At 36.1% G+C, this 23,378-nt stretch overlaps 1 protein-coding gene across 3 annotated transcripts in view; it reads right to left on the bottom strand.

Annotated features, from left to right (window-relative positions):
* Window positions 1–23,378, bottom strand: part of LOC138708097 (terminal uridylyltransferase 4-like) — a 116,572-nt gene that overhangs the window by 50,445 nt on the left and 42,749 nt on the right. For all 3 annotated transcript variants that reach the window (XM_069838283.1, XM_069838281.1, XM_069838282.1), the window contains 4 exons: window positions 19,453–19,603; window positions 19,182–19,368; window positions 11,911–12,076; window positions 2,439–2,630 (listed from right to left, as the gene is read on the bottom strand). In XM_069838283.1, the coding sequence (XP_069694384.1) occupies window positions 2,439–2,630; window positions 11,911–12,076; window positions 19,182–19,368; window positions 19,453–19,603 (696 nt within the window). The remainder of the gene's footprint in view (window positions 1–2,438; window positions 2,631–11,910; window positions 12,077–19,181; window positions 19,369–19,452; window positions 19,604–23,378) is intronic.

Below are 23,378 nucleotides of genomic sequence, written 5' to 3' on the forward strand. Positions count from 1 at the left end.
CACACGTTCACATGAGATGTCTACCACTTCAGCAATTTCACGTACCTTCAGACGACGATCCTGTAAAACCATATCATGAACTTTTTCAATCATTTCTCCCATATGATTTTCGCCATCCACTACATTGGTCATCTTCTAGGCTCTCACGACCACATTTAAAATTGGGTAGTCCACTTTGACACAGTAACAAATGATGAAGCAGAGTCCCCTAATGTGTCTTTCACATTGGCATGAAATTTTTTCACCTTCATTCCCTTTCTCTGTACAATGCATCATGTTCAGTCCTCACCAGTTTTCACTTCTGTTACATCTGCTCTTTTTTACCTGCCTCTCAATACAAAACAAACCAAGACATCTGGGCAATACCGCACACATGTTCATTTGAAGGGGGGAGGGATTTCACTAACTTGCGAAGTTCCGAAGTTCTTAGAACTTTTCAAACCCTCGTAAATCCTAGCCCTACATATAAATAATAAATTGTTCTTTAGATAAAAGAGGCAAGGTAAACTTATTCTTGTTTTTGTTTCTAAAATAGTCTAAATCTTTCATGAACATAATCTGCTTTATGCAAATCTAGCTTTCAAGTAAAGCTCCCTGTGAAGCAGGCTTGAATTATTTTAAGGGAAAAATTGTTCCGGAGCCGGGTGTTGATCCCGGGACCTTTGACTGAGCTACCCATGAATTTCACCCAACATCATCTCAATTTTTCTCTTTATATAATCTCAATTTTTCCCTTTATATAAAGTCTTATTCAAGTCTGCTTCACAGGGGGCTTTACTTGAAAGCTAGAATTGCATAATGCAGTATATGAATTACTGTAGGTATATTAACAGAAAACCATAATTTCAAATGACACAGAGTTTGTGTGCACGCGATGTGAGTTTTTGGCATCTAGTCAGCCCACTTGAGTTATGTGGATATAAAAGGAAAAATTGAGACTGTGTCGGCTGAAGTTTCTGGGCAGCTCAGTTGGTAAAGCATTGGCACTCAGCCAAAGGTCCCAGGATTGATACCCGGCCCCAGAACAATTTTTCCCTTGAAATTATTCATAATCTGCTTCTGTTGGCGTAAACTGAAAACCTTCACAGAACTGAGAGAAACTTAGGCTATGGAAATTTATCATGTTTTTATATACCAGTTTTTAAGTCACTTGAATCACTTCAAACTAAATTTTCTTTTATCATATTTCTTCCCTAAATTATTTTGAACCCAAAGCAAAAATGTACTGAATATAATGAATTTAATCTTAATGGCAAAAGATTTGTTTTTTTTTTTTTTTTTACAGAAATCTCATTCATTTTTTAGCATATGACCTTCCTTACTTACTTACTGGCTTTTAAGGAACCTGGAGGTTCATTGCCGCCCTCACATAAGCCCGCCATTGGTCCCTATCCTGAGCGAGATTAATCCAGTCTCTATCATCATATCCCATCTCCCTCAAATCCATTTTAATATTATCCTCCCATCTACATCTCGGTCTCCCCAAAGGTCTTTTTCCCTCCAGTCTCCCAACTAACACTCTATATGCATTTCTGGATTCGCCCATACATGCTACATGCCCTGCCCAACTCAAACGTCTGGATTTAATGTTCCTAATTATGTCAGGTGAAGAATACAATGCGTGCAGCTCTTCATTGTGTAACTTTCTCCATTCTCCTGTGACTTCATCCCTCTTAGCCCCAAATAGTTTCCTAAGAACCTTATTCTCAAACACCCTTAATCTCTGTTCCTCTCTCAAAGTGAGAGTCCAAGTTTCACAGTCATACAGAACAACCGGTAATATAACTGTTTTATAAATTCTAACTTTCAGATTTTTTGACAGCAGACTAGATGACAAAAGCTTCTCAGCCAAATAATAACAGGCATTTCCCATATTTATTCTGCGTTTAATTATGACCTTCCACCATTTCAAATTATTGTAATGGTGGAACTAATGTAATAATATATTTGAAATTTGTCCTTTACTTTTTCTCTTCACTTTTCACTTTGCGAACCAGTTTTTGAAAAGTGACAGTGGAACAGAAACTACAAAGAAATGTGCAAACTGCAAAATGAAACGTTGAAAAGTTCAATGATGGAATAGGCCCCAAGTAATCAGCCCAAGAAGGAAATGAACCCATGTCCAAGAGAAACTCTGGAACAGCAAGCAAACATGCTACCATCTGAGCTCCACTGGTGGCTGGAAATTGTTGTTTGCAATGCAAACCCTATGGAAAATTTTCAAAACATTTCCCAACAATTTTCATATTACTGGCAAAAGTGTGTATATCACCGAAACTATGTCACAGGTGTTCGCAGTAGTCAAGAATCCATGACCACGTACATTAAGTGATCTATCAGCCATTTGAAGACTATGTACAAGTGTTAGAAATATAAAATCTTTCTCAATTGAAAAAACAATTACTTGTATTTCTATGAAAAGAGTACACATACAGTACCTTTTATTGCCATCTTCTTTCCAAGCCATCTTTTCATATTTTCACTTCTCATTAGAGGGGCTGATTGTTCTATGCAAACAACCCTGTTAAGTACGTCAAAATCCAGAGAATAAAATCTCAAAAGTTCCAACCATAATTCACCCAGGGACATGGTGTTCTTCGACGACCACACTCCAAGAAGGTCCTTTGGATCTGGAAAGTGATCAAATAAATAGTAGTACAATGGCCTGAAATAAATTACATTTAGTCACATAATGCATACAAGGTTGAGCGAAATGGAAAGGTAAAACCTACATACAAAGGTTTGCTATATTGTATTGTAATGTATTGTATTTATTAACATTCCATAGTATTCATACATACTTACAGCTAGAATATGGAACAAGTCAAAAAACTTAATACTATTATAAAATCTTAATTTATAGTCACAGTCTCGTTGAAATATATACAGACGAGATTTACAATATAGTCTACTAGTACAACACATAGTTTTAGTATCAATTTCATGAAGTGTTATTGAATGTCATGAATTCACCTACAGAAGGCGTGAGAAATTAGGTACTTCTTTAATTTGGCCCTAAATAATTTTATGTTTTGAGTTTCATTTTTTATATCGATAGGGAGGCTATTAAAAATGTTTACTGCCATATAGCGCACTCCTTTTTGATAGCATGATAGACTTGCCAATGGAGTATGACAGTCATTTTTTGACGTGTATTTATGCTATGAACTGTTACATACGAGGAAGATTATTAATGAAAAGATATACTGACAAGCCATGGGCATTATTTGTAGTTTTTTTGTAAATAGTCCTACACGATTCCCTAGATTTGGCACCTACTATTATTCTAATAACTCTTTTTTGTAATAGAAATATATTGTTACTATCTGTGGAATTTCCCCAGAATATTAATCCAAAACTCATTACCGAGTGGAAGTATGCAAAGAATATTGTTTTTATGGTATTGATATTTACTATCTTAGACTAGACAGCATTTCGTAAGGCGGTCAGCTGCTACATGCACCGTAGCATTTCTGGTATGTGACGTCACAAACTTGTACAGTAGAACCAATCAGAATCAGTCTATAACAAGTACTTCCAGAGTTCGTTTATTCACATGTGAGTGTTTCAATACATTGAATAATTAAAACTAACATTTACTGTATATGTGTAAGATAAACAAATGGAAGAAGAGCCTGTAAAAAGACAAGTATTGCACAGGCAGGCGCGGAAAATAGTGTTTAAGGTGTATAATTATTTTAAAAACGTTGACGAGCAGAACGTTGCTGGCCATCTTGATGCTGGCTGCAACATTGCTAACACACAAGAAATGACTGCAGAAGCATGTGGTGTGGGATTGAGAACCGTGCAAAGAATATTGTTAGTGAAGGAAAGAGGGTTTGTTTGGTGTCATGCTTACAGAAATCAACGGCTAAGGTCATCATTGTCTTTTGATAGTTTAAATTCTCTCCTGCACTATTTGTACTGCACGTGCGTGTGAAGTATAATGTGACAATGTTGTACACTGCCTTGCTCTCTCTGTCTCTCTTGACGCAAACGCTAGCAGACTACCGCCTTCCGAATTGCTGTCGACTCTAGTGACGTGCATTTATTTTAGATGGGAAAAATATCACTACTATATTATAATAAATATTGATGTCAGAATACGAGTTATTGTTGATTATGTTGAGTGAATAATAAAGAATCTTTATAATGTGAGAGACAGCCACTTTCCAAATTAAATGCATTATTCTCTTTGAAAATGATGGCTATGTTTCGCTTATGTATTTATGTTTTGTGATTTAATCATGAAGCAGGACATGGTAAACAACAATGCTACAGTTAGTGTTTTGTTTCGATTTTTGTTTGGAGTTTTTCAGAGTTGATGATTCCCAGACGTATTTCTGAATCCAGTTTTCCTAGCATTCTATTTCGAAAACGGGGAGGTTCTGAATGGTTTTATTTCTGAGAGCCTTATACATGAAGCAATAATCTTTCTGAAAACACTGGGCCAGAGAGCTCGTTTACTCTGTTGGATTTGATAAGTCTGGCTACTTCAGGCAAATAAGCATGTGTAATTCTCCGCTATTGTGTATATTGTTGTTGTCTAGTTGACTATAGGCTAATTCACACGGGGATAGTTTACAGGAGTCAAGTGCTTGGAGCAAGTTGACTTTCCTTCAACTTTCCCTGTGTGATATGGTCGAGACAGTCAAGTTGTTGACCCATCAACTTTTGTGTCCACTTTCCCATCACCTGACCAACTTGACTCCTCCACTTCCCGCGTGTGAATGTGAACTTGTAGCAACTTGGCAAATAGAAAGTTTGTAGTTTTAGGCCTATTGTCGAAGTAAATTAATAATTATTAATAATGAGTGCCCCTAAGTGGAATTCCAACGATATCATAAAGTTTTTGGAAGAGTATGAGAAGTATGAACTTGTATGGAATATACGTGACAAAGAATACCTCAATAAAAACAAGCAGGAATTATTATTCCAGAAACTAGTCAGTGAACTCATGGAACAAGTTTCGAAAACATAGATGTAGAAGTGGTTCGGAAAAAGTTAAAAACCCTTAAAACAGGACTCATTCTGAGGTGTTTCCTGTATTCTGCAGGACCTTCTTCAGCTAATTCTTTTAACAAGGTATTAGATACAACATGCATAATTCTTCTACGAATCCATTTCTTAACCCATGTTCTCTTTTCCTTTTTTTCAAGAATATTTTGTAATTCATACAATAACAAGGCGCCAATTAGCTGCACACATGCTTCAATATGTGCTGGTGGCATCTTCAGTTTCACCAAACTAAAAATGCCAGTTCACTATTGATTTTTATTAACTATAACAGAATACAAGAATTCAAACACCACTATGAATACAACATTCAGCGTGCGCTTTTTTTCAAGCATGGTTTCAAGTTTAATGTCTCTGTGTGATCACAAATATAGCATCAAGTTTAGAGGCTTCAAGCACTTGACTCCTGTAAACTATCCCTGTGTGACTCGGGTTTATCCGAAGACAGGTTGGAACCTCATAAGTATCACCAATAAGGCATCACTCATGAGGCAACGAGAGAGGGAGGGCGATGGGGAGGGGAGGGGAGGATGAGGGTGAGTGGGAGGGGATAGATAGAGAGGGGGAGGGGTTGGGAGGTGAAAGGAGAGAGAGTGAGCGAGTGAGTGTGTGTGTGTGTGTGTGTGTGTGTGTGTGTGTGTGTGTGTGTGTGTGTGTGTGCGTGTGATTGTGTGTGTGTGTGTGTGTCCAATGCCTACCCACTTCACTTGCGTGATTCGGGTTCTGCATATTGTGCATAGATGGCAGGACTGTGACCCATTTTTCAAGTTGCATACCACTTGTACGGGAGAGTATGTGTCAGTGTTCGTGTAAGTGTAGTGTAGGAATGAGTGAGGTTGATGATGATGATGATGATGATGATGATGATGAAAAGGAAGAGAGAAGGGGAAACCAGCGAATAGGGATTATAAAGAATGGACACTGAGCGAATTTTCCTGTGTTTTGTTTCTCTGTGCGCCAGCAGTTAGTTCCACTTTCAAGCGCTAGAGGTAGTGTAATCGAGCATACGCTAAGATAATAATTGAAAATAGAGTTGAGGCACAGGATCCAAACATCGCCTACCTTATTGCATAATCCAGTAACGCTTTGCTTCAAATAAATTCAAGTTAACAGCTTTTCCTTATTTCTCAGTGACAAACTAGTTGTAATAATAATATTTTACATTTCAGATATAATACATTATATTATAAAATAATATAATACATTATGAAATTAAGTATCGAATTCGTTTAATATTTGTATAATAATATAATATAGGTATATGGTTTTACTTCTCCATTTTCAGTGCTATCAAATCATTACACATTTTAATTGTTGTTGGGGTCAACGTCTCAACTCTCATTATAAAGAAACTCTAGAGTCTAGACATTACAGTTAATGACGGATTTATTATTTTATGAATCCAATTTATTTTATTTGAGTACATAATGTACCTAGATGTATTAATTGTATATGTTATATTTCCGCTGTGTCGACTGCTAGCTGGTGTGATGTCAGCGCCAACTCTAGGGAGAAAGCAGAATCTGATGCTTTAGTTGGCTTGAAGGTCATTGAAATCAGTCCGGCTACATCAAAGGTACCGACACGAAGTGTCCATTCTTATAATCCCTATTCGCTGGGGAAACCCAGTGCCGGCACACAGCCTACTCCTGTCGAATAGCACCAAGTGGGCAGTGAGGCTTAACGTTCCCCATCCGACAGATGAATTACTGTCAACAGTGACATATGCCTTATCTTCATATGCACTGCGGAGAGATTTGGGATTTAAACCAGGCATATTGGTGCACAATTTAGTGATTGGAAGTTGTGAACTGTCACCTCTCTTAGTTCCAAGGTAGAAAATTTCTGACCCACTGGGAATCAAACCTGAGCTGGCTAGTCTGGGGGCAGACGCACTATTGTAGAGCTAACAAGGCAGCATTCTGAAGAGTATTTATAAGGGATTAGATACAGCCTAATGACGATTTGATAGCACTGAAAATGGTAGTGTCCTTTTGGCATTCCAGTCACTGCCCTGAGTTGGGTCCTATTTAAATTTAATAGTTCGCTTTTTTTGTTCTTACATACACCTTTAATGAAGAGTTTGAGTGTGAGTTTTAGAATTTATTTCCAATATTTTGTATGTTTCTAACTTGCCTGGTCCAAGAAAGTCTGTCAGATGTTTCTTTGAGAAATACCCAACACGAGCTCAGGTCCCATGAATGGCCTCTCAGCACCTATTTTTGCTAACCTGTTAGGTTCTTCATTGCCTGCAATTCCTCTATTACTTGGCACCCACACGAGATGGACTTCGTTGTGTTCAGTCAGTGTCGTGGTTAGTTGCAGGCAGTTAGGAGAGAATATAGATATGAGTGATTTTATATGATCTTTTAGTATTCTCGGATTTACATTCAATTATTTCTCAAATTTAAGCCTGGAAAATTGTGGCATGACTGCCAGACTAAAATATATCTTTCCTTGTTTCCCACATTCCAGCCCCAATTTGATGGTTAATTCTAAAGCACCAGTGTACTCGATGATACTGCCTTTCATTGAAGGCATATCACCAGATGCCCAATGTTCTCTACTCCAAACAGAGATAGAAAATTGTTTTCCGAAGTTATAAAGAGTTATCATTCTATACTCCCCATTGAATAAATGGGCTCTTGAATGTCCCTCACTAGCATAGAATGCCCAATATTCTGTAATTTGGGATTCCAAAGGTTCTTATTTATTAAGTTTAGGATTCCTGCTTTGGCCTCAGTCTGAACAAAGATATGTAGGGGGATGGGTCCAAGAAGTACCTCAAGAGAAGCAGTAGAGATTGTATTAATGGCTCCTATTATAGCTAGAAAGGCAATTCTTTGAATTTTCGTAAGAGAGGTCTGAAAAGTTTTGTGTACTGTCCTAGGCGATCAGACCAATGCAGCATAGGATATTAAGGCCCATGACACACTTGAAGAGTTTTCGCCAACGAGAAATGTGTTGCGAGAAAATTTAAAAATTGATAACATGGATTCAAATGGACGTCCACACACTGGAAGAGATTCTCGCTCGAGGCAAAAACCTCGCGCTAGTTTCTCGCTGGGATCGGTAGCTCAGCAAATTTTCTTGACACATTTATCAAAGATGTTTGACATTTATACTCTTTATGACGATTGAATGTAGAAAAAGATATCACAGGTGGTGATGAATTGTTTTGTTTTTATTTGAAACTGAGGAAAGATAGCTGATAATTGCAGCCAGAAACTTATCGAACTTGTACGATGTCACCCATAGCCTACTTACAAGATACATGGGATGAAAACTATAAAAACACGAAACTTAAAGAAGAAATCTAGAGACAAATATCAGATTATCTGAAAATAAATAGGGCTATATTTTATTTGATGAGATTAAATAGTATTAATTAAACATTTGAAATAATGTATCTATATGAAGAGTTCGCGGGAAAAACTATGAATGTCACATTTTTGTTAAGGATTAGATAGTGATCTAATTGAGTCTATAACTGCAAGATGTAGTGCTGTTTCTATAGAAAATAAAGGAAAGGATTATTGTATTCATGGTGATAATTCTCCTTTTTACCATTTTTCATAAGAACAACATAAAATTTCGTAGTGATCCATTGAATTAGATATGACATCAACCTTAAGAAAACTGTGACATTCATCATTTTTTCCGCGAACTCTTCATATCTCTTAACAGTTTACATAATTTTAATCAGAACATAGCAAAGAATCCTCTATCATGTAATGAATGGCAAAAAACTGTGGTCCATTCAACCTGAAATAATGCCTAAACGTATCATCATTCAAATCGAAACCAGTGTCCAAAACTCGCCCTTATTTTCGTTAAGATTCAATGTGATTTTCAGATGACTAATTTTTCTTTTCATGAACAAAATATGTTCATGTAACTCCATTTTCTCATCATCTGAATACTCAGATTCAACATAGCGTTCGTACGTAATTTGTAAAATACGACAATATACTTACAGGTTATATATTTAAGTACGACAATATACGTAAATACATAACCTATAATATTTCCCCCCGAGTCATTACTATAATCAGAAAAAATGCTTTCTGCATGAAGGCAGTGCATAGATGACCATAGCGAGGTATGATCTGTGATAGCGAGAACTCACCAAGTGTGTGGAGGAAGGCTCTTCGCCTCTTTCTCGCAACACATTTCTCGCTGGCGAAAACTCTGCAAGTGTGTTACGGGCCTAAGGGTCTGATCACAGCAGTGTACATCCAACGAATATACTGTAGATCTCTCTCCCCAAGATTTTTGGAAAGATCTTCTACAGATCCAGAAGGCCCTGAGTGATTTTAGAATCACATGATCTACATGTTTAGTCCAAGTGAATCCAGGGTTCAGAAAGATTCTTAGGCTGATGTTCATAGTCGACACTTTAAATCACCACTTTGCTAAGTGACACTTTTGACGAAAGTGGCTCTTTCATATTAGTGGTATTCATAGACAATTGCAGAAGTGCACTTTACAAAGTGTTACTTTACGTCAGCAAAGTGTAGAGTTACAATTTGGTTGGTAACAGAAGTACCACAATGCCTTTCAAAACAAGTGAACAAACAATAACAAATTAATGTGTAACCCACAGATTATAACGCTTGAGTTGGTAGGCTAAATTGATCGCACGAGAAAGAAAATATATATTTAAAGTTGTTTTATTTCAGTGTTTCGTTTTTTGTTGTTGACAGTTTAGATTATTTCAGTCAATTCAGATATATAATATTTTATTAAATAGGTAGTGATACTGCTGGTGAAATTTTTCTAGATATATGCTAAAGTTAGGTTAGGTTTTGTACAGTACATAGCTGATCCATTGATTATATAGTTAGATTAGGTTTTGTACATAACTTTTTCATTGATTTATATTGTTAAGTTAAGTTTTGTACGTATGTGTTCCACTGATTTATAGCCTATAGTTAGGTTAGATTTTGTACATATCTTCTATTGGTTTATATAGTTAGGTTAGGTTTTGTGTGTGTGTGTGTGTGTATATATATATATATATATATATATATATATATATATTTCTTTTATATCTTTAGGTTAGGTTTTATATGTATCTGTTTCATTGATATGTCGTTCTATTCCTTTTATTTTCATTTTTGTCCTTTTTCGTAAATAGTGAATAGAAGTTAAAAGAATGAAATAAACACATTACTATTGCTATTATTATTATTATTATTATTATTATTATTATTATTATTATTATTATTATTATTCTTTTCTCTTGTTTCCATTATTGCCTGCTCTTCAGGAATATTTTGAATGCCCAATTTTCTACAATGCAAAACAGAACAGGCCTAATAGTATGAGATCTCTTTTCATGGTGAGGTTATGACTACACATGAACTAGAGACAGTATCTCAGCACAAGCAGCAATATCAGATGTGCTTACCGGCATGAAAATATAATAATTATATTATCAAAACAGTAATGATTATATAACATCAAGATAAATCTTATCTCAAAATACAAAACCCAATATAATTATGGAATCGGCTTAGAAAGTAGGCACGTGAGTCTCTCAATGCTAGTTTAAGATAGTTATGCCTACATTATATTGAATAGTGTAATATTATTTAAGTTAAAAAATTTGTTTCAGTAATAAAAATGAGGTTATATAGGCATATCTACCTACATTTCACTTCATCGAATTGAAGTTATAAATATACGAATGTTACTACAGAAATACCTGAACTATAATATTATAGATATTAATGTATGGCACATATCTGTAGCATAATATCTTAATGCAGTCAATAACTGTATTATTGGAGGCACTGGCAAACTTCTATTATTCGTTTTTGTCAACCGGTCATCGAAAAGATGAGCAATCTCAATAACAGTTTCTTTATCAAATCGGAACCATTTCTTTAAATTCTATATCACTATAAAATTCCATTGGATTGTCTTTAGGCCTATCCCTAATGTAGCGCTTTCGTATATTGTCCACTAATTGTGCCACTTCTACCCACGTTCTAACAATTCGACAACTTTTAAGACTTCCGCCATTTTTCTACAAAGTGACACTTTCAGCTCAAAGTGTGGTCCGAAGTACACTTTCATCCAAAGTGTCGACTGTGCAACGAAAAAAAAGCACATTTTGCGTCTCCCGAAGGATACTGTAATCGAAAGTGTCAACTATGAATACCAGCCAGATACTTCACCTCCTGAACAAAACTGCATTTATTATTGGATATTCACGTCTCAAAATGATCATCTGTGCACCACCTCCTGCTGAATGTTACCATAATTGTAGTTTTGCTCGGACTGGTGGTCAGCTGCAGAGCATCACATCAATCCTACATAAAATCAAGAGCTGTTTATAACAACTCCGAGACAATGGTTGGGAATTTTCCCAAAATTAGAATAGCAATATCGTCTGCATACTCCTGCATTTACCCCCCCCCCCCCTCTCATTGAGTCCCACTATCAGTTCGACGACGAGACTCCACAATAACAGTGATAGAATGTTGCTCTGAGGACATCCACGCCTATGACAGCCTCTAGAGTTTCTCTGTAGAGAGAGGATATAATACGTAATTATTCTTCAGTATAGCTTCAATCCATCTTATCAAGGGAGGGTCGACTTCATGCCTTAAAGCAGCTTGTTTCATTTTGTGAACAAATGATTTATTAAACACACTTTGGATATCTAGAAAAGCCTCAAGACCATTTCTTTGTTATGCAATGCATGTTCAATTCGTGACACAAGACCATGCAATGGCGTTTCAGTAGATTTGTCTGGTTGATAAGCAAACTGGTACCGTTGTAGAAGAAACGCCCTAATAATCCTGTCCATGATATCTCTATCAAGCCGTATCTTATAAAATAAATGAAAAGTAAGTCATTACAAAGGAACTTTAGAACACTAACCGATATAAGAATCTGCTCCATTTTCTGTGCTGCTGGCAGCTTCTTTTTTCAACTCATGTAATACTGGTAGCACAGGCTCCTTCAACTGCTGCAGGAAGTATATGACCAAAAATGGAAAGGCATATGGTGGCCACATACCAGAGTCTGGACAATCCAGCTTGCAATACTGTAGAAAAATATTTGCTAATTTATATTTCCATCATTTCATGCAATTCACTGTTGGTGTATATATTGCACGACAAAAATACTTTCATGGTATAAAGTGAACCCTAAAAACTAAATTTTGGAATTTTTTTTTTTATTTTGGTAGGTTATTTTACGATGATTTATCAATATCTTAGGTTATTTAACGTCTGAATGAGATGGTGATAATGCCGGTGAAATGAGTACGGGGTCCAACACCGAAAGTTACCCAGCATTTGCTCATATTGCGTTGATGGAAAACCCCGGAAAAGACCTCAACCAGGTAACTTGCCTCGACCGGGATTCGAACCCGGGCCACCTGGTTTCGCGGCTAGACACACTAACCGTTACTCCACAGGTGTGGACTAATTTTGGAAAATACAACTAAACTGAGTACATTACAATAAGGCAAATATAGGTTGTTGTTTAGTGAACTGTCTGAAGTCAGGTTGGAACCTCGTAAGTGACACCAATGAGGCATCACTCATGAGACAACTAAGCCAGAAGATAATGCGGTAGGTTGGCCAGTTTCTTTGTCAACTCGAATGAAGAATACTTTTCTATACTTTCGAGCGAATAGCACAATTTAGGTACTATAAGTTGGCAATTTGAAAGCAAACCATGATAGAGTATTGTCTATATAACAGAATTCAGTTTAGCGTACTTTTCAGTTTTACTTACATTTTTAAATATCCTACTAAATTTTCGCACATTATAATGCAAAGATATTTCATTTTTACATTGATAACTATTTTCTTTTTAATTTTGCAACTTTATTTCATCTATTGTTGTTTGCAGAGTTTATGTACTACGTATATCTATTTTTATTTTGAACATGTTGACTGGAAACTTACTATTGTACATAAAGTAGGCCTACAGTAATCCCCCGTATCTGTGCAGATACACGAAACTGTGGATAATAGCAAACCCTTTAAATATCCTGTTGATAGGTTGCTAGAGTAGCACATGTCAGGACAGTGAAAAATAAATAGTGGAGGTAATGCCACTAATGACAGCTTTAGTAACTGATAATACCACAGTCTCTGAATACAGAATGCGACTACATTCTAGACTTTCTATAAAACTCTTCATATAAAGATGTTAGGTGCTAAAATAGGTAAAAAAATATATATATAATTTATTGCCGAGGTTAACAATGGATAACTGAAATCTTGAATACAGATTTCACAGATAAGACAGGATTACTGTATTGCATATTGCGTGCATACGATCTTTGTTCTATGTTGTTTCAAGAAAGAATAGTTGATTTTCAGATCACTGAGTGAACCTCTTCAACAATTTTTTGAAAATAAATCATTGAGAAAAACAATCCAAACCAAAGTTAAGAACTTATTCAAATTTTGTTGATTGCACTGGGTAACATGTGTAGATTTGTTGTAGATAGTAACAATTTTTTTAACTTAATTTTTCTGTGTTATAATTTTAAAACTGAGTGATATTTAGTATGCATCAAAGCAAGAAATAAAAGTCCTACAAACATGGGTCTACAATTGAGGCATTGACATGGGAAAGGTCGTAACTGCCAAAATTTCGAATTTTTAGGTTTTTCATTGAGAAGGTAGTAAATGGCCATGCCAATGGCACAGAGAAGGTAGTATGTCCGTATGTAATGAAACAAAGTTGGAAACGTAGTCACTAGATGTTGTAAGTTGTATGTGCACAGTTGTTGGTGCGGAGAAGGTAGTAACTCCTTTTACAACATCAGTGTGCGTCTAGACAAATATGGGCTGATAACTGTGCAGGGCAGAATAAGAATCGGATGATTCTAATGGTCCTGATTTACATTACGGCCAAGAAACATTTTGATTCAGTGGACTTGAAATTCCTGGTTTCAGAACATTCCTACATGCCATGTGATAGGGAATTTGGCATCATAGGGACAAGAAAAAAAGATGCAAGACCATGGTTCCAGAAGAGATAAGGCCTAATAATGTAATAATGATGAAGGATGAGGATTTCTTCGACTTTTCTGCAGAATGTGACAAGTTTTTGAATACAACTCCTATCAAAATCAGCACCCTCAACTGGATTAGACTCTCAAGAGCTGATTTTCCTCTAATAAAAACAAGACAGTCATTTAATGACCTTGAAATGTGAACAGAGCACAGGATTTTTAAGAAAGGACAGTCATTAACGTCAATCACTAACTTGCAGTGCTTGCAATGCCTTCAAAGAAGACCAGTCGTCCCTGATGCCAAAAAGAGAGATTTGTTATCTATGTTAGACTTCCTCGATGAAAAGTATCATGCATTTTACCGAAAAATTTGTGCATAATGTATAAATAACGTTAATTCTCAGTTTGGCTAAGGAGTGATTTCAATGTTGTATTTTCATAAAATAGGATTTCACAGATAAATCTGTGCCAGACTTTTCAAATTTCATATGTAACACAAACATGAGTGTATACCTTTCATTTAAAGCAGTTTCTGTAATAATGTAAGTGAGAAAGTGTTCATAAATTTGTTTTTTGCTTCCCCTGAAATATTTTGTTTTTGGCAGTTACTACCTTTCCCATGTCAGCGCCTCAATATCTTCTGAAAAATTAGTAAATGTTTACCATCTCTGTAAGAGCAGCATATCATCCACTGTGAGATCTTTGGCAAGAAACAAATGAGACATAATGCAACTGTTTGTCACTGCGCATTACAGATACGAAACTAATTTACCTGACTGGTACAGTAATACTACAGCAGTAGTACGATTACGAACTCTAACATACTGCTTAAGCGTCCTTTTGACGCAAACACAAACAAAAGTACGCTGTGTAACACAGTGACAAACAGTTGCGTTCTGTTTCCTCATTTGTTTCTTGCCAAAGAGCTCACAGTGGAAGATATGTTGCTCTTACAGTGATTGTAAACATTTGCTCATTTCTCAGAACATACTAATTTTAGGACCCATGTTTGTTGGAGTTTTATTGCGTGTTTTGATACATACTACCTCCTCTCTAAATATTGGACCCTTTCTTCAGAACACTCCGTATGTAAATTTTAAATTATGTTTTATTTGACACTCACAACTGCCGAGGTTATATCAGCGTCGCCAGTGTGCCAGAATTTTGTCACGCAGGAGTTCTTTTACATGCCAGTAAATCTAATGACATGAGCCCATCGCATTTAAGCACATTATATGTTTTGTGTGTGTATGTATTTTCAAAATAAAATATAAATATTATTATTTTCTGATGCACGCGATACTGAGATTTCACTGTAGCTCGTTTTGAAGTAGCAGTCTGGAGCAGTGGTTCTCAAACGGAGATCTGCAAAGCGGTTCTAGGGGGATCATGAAGGGGTCACTCAGTTGAAGTGTTTGGCTATTTGTGACTGTTGTCAAGTCCATTTTTTCTTGGTGAGATTTTTTTCTAAGTGATATTGGTTATACTTTGGATGTTCTATTATCTTAATTAATAAGCCTATTTAACCTAGCCTTTAACTGTTAACACAGTTCCTATCCTGATGTTGCAAAGATGGCTCTAAGAACGCCAATTCCATTTGCAACCACCTATGAGTGTGATATGGCATTTTCCACACTGCTTGTTATCAAAACAAAATCCTGAAACAGATTAGATGCGACAAATGATATGAGAGTTGCACTAGCCAAACACAGACAAATTGGTTCAGGCAAAGCAGATGCACCCATCCCAATGAATGTAATAATTGTTTGTCAAAAAAATTTTAGTAATAGTCTACGTGTTAATTGTAGTTAATTTGAATTTTTAATTACTACCGCCGGTCATCTAAAAATTTGTAAAGGGACCTTACATACTTAAATGTTTTTTTAAAGAACCCAGAGGTTCATTGCTGCCCTCACATAAGCCTGCCATCATTCCCTATCCTGAGCAAGATTAATCCAGTCCCTACCATCATATTCCACCGCCCTCAAATCCATTTTAATATTATCCTCCCACCTATGTCTCGGCCTCCCCAAAGGACTTTTTGCCTCGGGTCTTCCAACTTACACTCTATGCATTTCTGAAACACCCATATGTGCTACATACCCTGCCCATCTCATACATCTGGATTTAATGTTCCTAATTATGTCAGGTGAAGAATACAATGCATATAGTTCTGAGTTGTGTAACTTTCTCTATTCTCCTGTGACTTCATCCCTCTTACTTACTTATTGCTTTTAAGGAACCCAGAGGTTCATTGCCACCCTCACATAAGCCCACCGTCGGTCCCTATCCTGAGCAAGATTAATCCAGTCTCTACAATCATATTCCACCTTCCTCAAATACATTTTAAGATTATCCTCCCATTTACGTCTCGGCCTCCCGAAAGGTCTTTTCCCCTCTGGTCTCCCAACTAACACTCTGTATGGATTTCTGGATTTGCCCATATGTACTACACGCAGGGTGTGAATTAACGGGAGTTGGGGGTGGGGGGGGGATTTCTCCCCGTTGGAAAGTTATCCATTTCTCATAAATTCACATTAACATCCCTGCCAGGGATAACTTCTATCCCCCTCACAAAATATAATTGTTTTAATACGAGTATAATTATAAATTATAAAGTAAGTAAAGAAAATAATACTGATGTATTATCACCGGCAAGCTGACAACACTCAATAACTTAGGAATTACACATTTTATCTTAAGTCTGCTCATGGACATAATTACACTAGCCTGCGAATTTCAACTTTGTGTTTGTTGCCTAAAGTAAATAATGTGCTTTTATATAATATCGCTGTGCTGAATCCGAATTTTCAATCCGTTTACTTCTATCACGTCAGGTTTGTTTGCAAAATCACTTTAAATATATTGTATAATTACGTGAATTCCATCACAAACTTTTTCATTTCACTTTTTTATTTCAAATGCAAAAGCAATATTTAAAAGACACAACTTGCTGAAATTATGTGTATGGTTGTTCATACATGTCACTAGAGTGTTTTTGCTTTGTTTTGGCTTGTTTACTTCACTATTGGATGTATGAATTAGTACAATGTATCACACAAAAAATTACACCACTTGCTTCTTAGTTGAGGAAGTCATCCTGCTCCTCTTTCTTTTATTTTGTCTTCAGGTATTTTACACTTTAACATCCAATAATTATGAGGATGCATACTGATGCATCATCGTCCCTGGTATCTCCTTTCGAACTCCTGCAGATCCTTGTGAAATCGTTCACCTTGCTCTTCGCCCAAAAATCCTAGATTTTCGGGGAAATAATCTAGGTGAGAAAACAGAAAATGAATTTTGATACTCATGTTACAACCAGTTCCTTGTATGCTTCAAGCATGTTAGCCACAATGTTTCGGTAATTAGAACCCTTGTTGTTACCAAGAAATTTTAAAACAAATACACAGAAAGATATCCATCCTGCTTTCCCCTTTTCATCCACAGTGTTTTTAATGCTGCATCAGACATCTGTTTCCTTTAGTCAGGACCATTAAATATATCTTCTTTTAATTTGCTTCAGATAGTAGTGGAAATTTCTCACATATGTATTTGAAACAGTCTCTTTCCTTATTTAAAGCCACGTTCTGCAGCACCCGACTCTGGTAGATAGTCACTGTCACTCATCACAATTTCCCTCACCACTACATCAGACTCAGATGAAAACTATTCAAGATTTTTTAGTCGCACAGTGATTGGTACATCAGGCCCATGGGGTACAGGTAAAATTGCTGACCGAATAACTGGATACACTATATGCTTTTTATTTTTAGAATCATACCCCTTCACATCACACGAACAGAAGTAGCAGTCATTACTATGGTTCGACTGCTCTCTCCAAACCATAGGTACTCCAAAAGATAGCAACAGTCTTCTGCCGTTGATCCAATGCTGAAGTTCTTCAATGCATACTCTACATACTTTGTGTGGTGTCCAAGCTTTACTTTGATCTCCAAGTTTGATTCCGAAATAAGCACGATATGACTTTTTCACAAAATCTGTAAAATTACGCCTCTGCTTAGGCAATGTGTATATCCTACATAAGTTATATAACAAAAATGGTATGGATTATTTATACATCCTCGATGCGACACGGTGAATACTTTCTTACTGAACTAAAAACTCTCAACTTTCTACTCCACAATAAAGCTTCAAAAACTGATTTCGTTTCGTTTCCAGGTGAAACACAGACTATTGAAATGTGAAAGGAACTAGACGAGTTGAGTTGAGTCTCTCACCAAGGTATGGCTTACATTTCTATCTCCCACAAATAAAGATATTGGCAAGGCTGCACGTTATTTCACTCTAACTTCCTTATATGCTTGGATCCTCAATCTGCTAAGAAACATCTGTTATCCTTGATTTTCAATATAAACATCTTAAAAATATGTTGAATATATTTGGTTTTCATATCTTAACATACTAAAACTACAGTTGTTAAAGTATTATAGTTTTAATAATTACGCTATAAATTGTCGTAATATATTATAAGAAAATTAAAATAACAAAAAAAAAAAAAAAAAGGCACATGATAGGAACTTTCTGCCTTCGAATATGACTTCAGCATGCTAAAAATACCCTAAAAACATTCAAACTTTGGAGGCAGTAATTTCATCGCAGACTAGTGTTATTATTATGATAAAGATCCAAGATAAGCAATTCAGTGCGACCAAGGGTTGAGCCGTAGTAATAATAATAATAATAATAATAATAATAATAATAATAATAATAATAATAATAATAATAATAATAATAATAATAATAATAATATTTTTATTTTTGGTTTTCTCTATCTAGAATTCTATCCCGCCCTAATCAGAAAACTTAATTCGCACCCTGACTAATGCCCTGTCCATCTCAAACATCTTTATTGAATGTTCTAATTATGTCAGGTGAAGAATACAATGCGTTTGTGAAGAGACCACCACACAAAATCCTAAAAAGTTTGAGAACCACTGGTCTGGAGGAACAATGAGAGGAAGTAAATATCAAAATAACCAGACTTAGAATTGAAACACAGGTCTGAAAATAAAGCCAATATTCTACAGTTATTGTACTGAAAGGTACGGGAAGTCACACTGTTAAAAAATAAGCATTTCTGGTGGTATATTAAACTTCCTGTACAACAACATCTGTGTAAAATACTGACCTATAACTTATGGCTCCTTACCTTGGCCCACAGACGGAATATTGTTCCCAACATTCGCACATTCTCATTGACAGATGCATATTTTGAAAAAAGAACAGCGATTTTGTACGAATGATTATTGCTGAGAGTCAAGGAACAAGGCATGTTTGTACTACGGTCAATGAATCTTACTGCTGGGATGTCTGCATTGAACTCGCACTTTACGTCACTGCAAAATATAAACAATGGTTCCAGTCATACAACATGAAAAACCATAGTGAATTCAGCATAACTGAGTCATACTGCACCATACCTGTATGCATCATGTTTTTCAATGATCTCAGATGCCGCATGTAATCCTTTTGGAGCACTCTCCTCTGGTGGAACACAGAGTTCCAGATTTACATCTGAAGACTTTAAGCCAAATCCTGAAGCTGACGAGCCATACAACCTTACTTGAAAACCTGAAAAACATACGGAATAAGGACAGTGTCTTTACTTGCAAAGCATAATGAAAAATTCGTAATCAATTTGATTCAGTGGGTATAGAGCAGCATTTCTCAGTATTATTATTATTATTATTATTATTATTATTATTATTATTATTATCATCATCATCGGTTAGGAGAGAAGTATTATATATTCCTATTGAATTTGGTATTCCCAAGAAACTAGTTCGATTAATTAAAATGTGTCTCAGTGAAATGTGCAGCAGAGTCCATATAGGCCAATTTCTATCTGATGCTTTTGCAATTCACTGCGGGCTAAAGCAAGGAGATGCACTATCACCTTTACTTTTTAACTTTGCTCTAGATTATGCCATTAGGAAAGTTCAGGATAACAGACAGGGTTTGGAATTGAACGGATTACATCAGCTTCTTGTCTATGCGGATGACGTGAATATGTTAGGAGAAAATTCACAAATGATTACGGAAAACATGGAAATATGATTATGTCTCGTGACCAGAATATTGTACGAAATCAAAATAGAAAAATTGGAGATTTATCCTTCGAAGAGGTGGAAAAATTCAAATATTTGGAGCAACAGTAACAAATACAAATGACACTCGGGAGGAAATTAAATGCAGAATAAATATGGGAAATGCGTGTTATTATTCATTTGAGAAGCTTTTGTCATCTAGTCTGCTGTCAAAAAATCTGAAAGTTAGAATTTATAAAACAGTTATATTACTGGTTGTTCTGTATGGTTGTGAAACTTGGACTCTCACTTCGAGAGAGGAACAGAGATTAAGGGTTTTTCAGAATAAGGTTCTTAGGAAAATATTTGGGGCTAAGAGGGATAAGTTACACGAGAATGGAGAAAGTTACACAACACAGAACTGCACACATTGTATTCTTCACCTGACATAATTAGAAACATTAAATCCAGACGTTTGAGATGGGAAGGGCATGTAGCACGTATGGGCAAATCCAGAAATGTTTATAGTGTGTCAGTTGGGAGACGGGAGGGGAAAAAGACCTTTGGGGAGGCCGAGACGTAGATGGGAGGATAATATTGAAATGTATTTGAGGGAGGTGAGATATGATGACGGAGACTGGATTAATCTTGCACAGGATAGGGATCGATGGCGGGCTTATGTGAGGGCGGCAATGAACCTGTGGGTTCCTTAAAAGCCATTTGTAAGTAAGTAATTATTATTATTATTATTATTATTATTATTATTATTATTATTATTATTATTATTGAGAAATAGCAAAACAAAGAAAATGGATTATAAGAATTCTACAGTTACACTATAGGTCGAAAGAAGTTCTGCCATTGAAAAAGTGTGAGAAACACTGATATAGAGGAATGCAGTCATTCATATAAGTAGTGAAGTTCGTATGTGTAGGGACTGTCATGGTTATTCACCATCTGTACAAGCTTTCACATTTCACTTTTAAAGTCTCCAGCTGACTGGGTGTGAGAGCGAGAGTGAGTAAATTTGTGGTGAGAAATGGATAAGTGGAGGAAGTTTCTATCCTTAGCAACCATAAATTCTTGTAAATGAGTTTAGTCTATTGTGTAAGTTTGATGATTGAAGTCGTAGCAAATTTTTGGTAGTGCAATATTGTTAATTCATTTTCTTCAATTTGTTATCTACAGAATAAAGAGTTTTTTGGTTGAGATATTTTTTCCCCGAGATGATGACACATTTCCACATGAACGTCATCTTTATTTTTCCTCCATTTGGAGGAAACAACTTAAATTACGGGAAGCTTGAAATTAGCACAAATACAGATTAAAAATATATTATAATACAGTCAACTTCGGTTATAATGAACCTCTGCGGACCAGCATATTTCATTCACTATATCCGAGGTTCACTAAAACCAAAAGTGTGTGTTTTATAGTACTGACGTTGCTATACATACAGTATTAATGTCCACTTGGGACAGACCACGTTCAATATCAATACCTAATAATGTTTGCTTCATCTTCCAACTTAAACACTTTATGCTTCGACATTCTGAATGTTCACAGTTCGAAACTTGAATCTAATCTGACCATTTAGGTAGTGGGCACTGACCGATTTTGCACCTCTTCCCACTAGAGGTATGCCTACTGTGTACTCGGCCTTGGAATTTCCCCGGGTTCATTTTACAAAGATGCGGGAAGGAGAGTTGAGGACCATTATACTGTAATCCTTCTTGTATTTATCCTTTTACAAAAGAAAACACTTTCTCTTCCTATTCTTCGAATAACCTCTTTTAACACGTTGAATGCCACTTGACGCGTATACACGTCACACGGTCCTAGCGCCATATGTCAATGATGCGTATGCACGTCATAGTTATTTTCTTGCTTTCCCGCGCATTATTCCTTCAATATTTTTGTTATCCTGTATTGTTATGTAGTATTACTTACTGGAAGGGTGCTGCTACTTATTATCATTCTTGGTTATTACTTTCCGCTCATTTAAGTAGAGGAATCATGGGTGACAAATTAGATGATAATTTTGAGACACCTCCAGATCCTTCAAATGCAAAAAATCGTAAAAGTGCGCCAGATAACTTGCAAGGATGACGAAATTGCGCGTCTAGTGAATACTTCAATGCCTGATTTGGACAGTGACAGTGATTTCAATCCAAAGTGAAAGTGAAAATGAAAGTGAAAGTAAGAGTGATAGTGAAAGTGAAACTGATTTTGAAACATCTAATAATTCAAGTACTACTCCAGTTGGCACTCCAGTTCAAAATGTGGATATTTCGACGTCTTATTTATCTCGACTGAATTTGAAGACAGTATTGTTGAAACAGTAAATAAAAGAGGGCAAAAGGTACAAAAGCCGCATGCAATTGAAAAGTATAATAACCACATGTCAGGCGTCGATCGGCAAGATCAAATGCTTTAATATTACCCATGTGAAAGAAAAACAGTTCGATGGTAAGCCTATAAAAAAATTGACATCCACCTCTTCCAAATAATGTTACTGAACGCACATAATTTGCATCCTCGGTACACCACAAGGAGCAGGATTTCGTCATGTGATTTCAGACTTTCAGTAACACGATATTTGCTCTCGTATGCAACACTCAGCAGTCCAACAATCAAACTGGTATCACCAGCTGTGAAACACCTGCCTGCAAAACAACGCGCTAATGAGAAAGGCAAAAAAAAAAAAAGAGGAAATGCTGCAAAGTGTGTTACGAGAATGGCAGAAGAAAAGAATCAACATTCTACTGTCCTGATTGCCTCGGTCAACCTGAATTGTGTGTCGATACCTGCTTCGGAATCTACCACAAATGAAGTTAGGCCTAATTTGTTTTTCTCTAACAATATTTCAATATACGGTCATGTAAAAAAAAAAAAATGTGATGCGTAAACGCGTCAAATGGCACTGATAATGGAATTATTAACACGGTGCCAGTGACGCGTAAATGCGTCATCAAGATTTGAAACATTATCTGTACTCGAAAATTGTATATGAGGCTAAAAATTATTCAGAGACACTATTACATGATAAATAAACACAAAAAACTAATCGGCTCCTGGGGATAGATTTTGCAACAATACAGCCGGCAGTGAACGTGTTAAAGGAGTCAGAACTAATCCTTCCTTTCTCCCTCACTGCGTGCACTATTCCCTTTAACATGTTTCAAGCTGTCCAGGAAGCTGAACAAATTCTTTGTCTTTCAATGCACATAACGAATAGAAGGTATGAGATTTTGTTCTGAACATATTCTTGGAAGTTTATATGAGAAAGGGTTTCCTAAATTACCATTTTGGCCATTTTA

The sequence above is a fragment of the Periplaneta americana genome, chromosome 10, assembly GCF_040183065.1.
Source record: "Periplaneta americana isolate PAMFEO1 chromosome 10, P.americana_PAMFEO1_priV1, whole genome shotgun sequence".
Taxonomy (NCBI): domain Eukaryota; kingdom Metazoa; phylum Arthropoda; class Insecta; order Blattodea; family Blattidae; genus Periplaneta; species Periplaneta americana.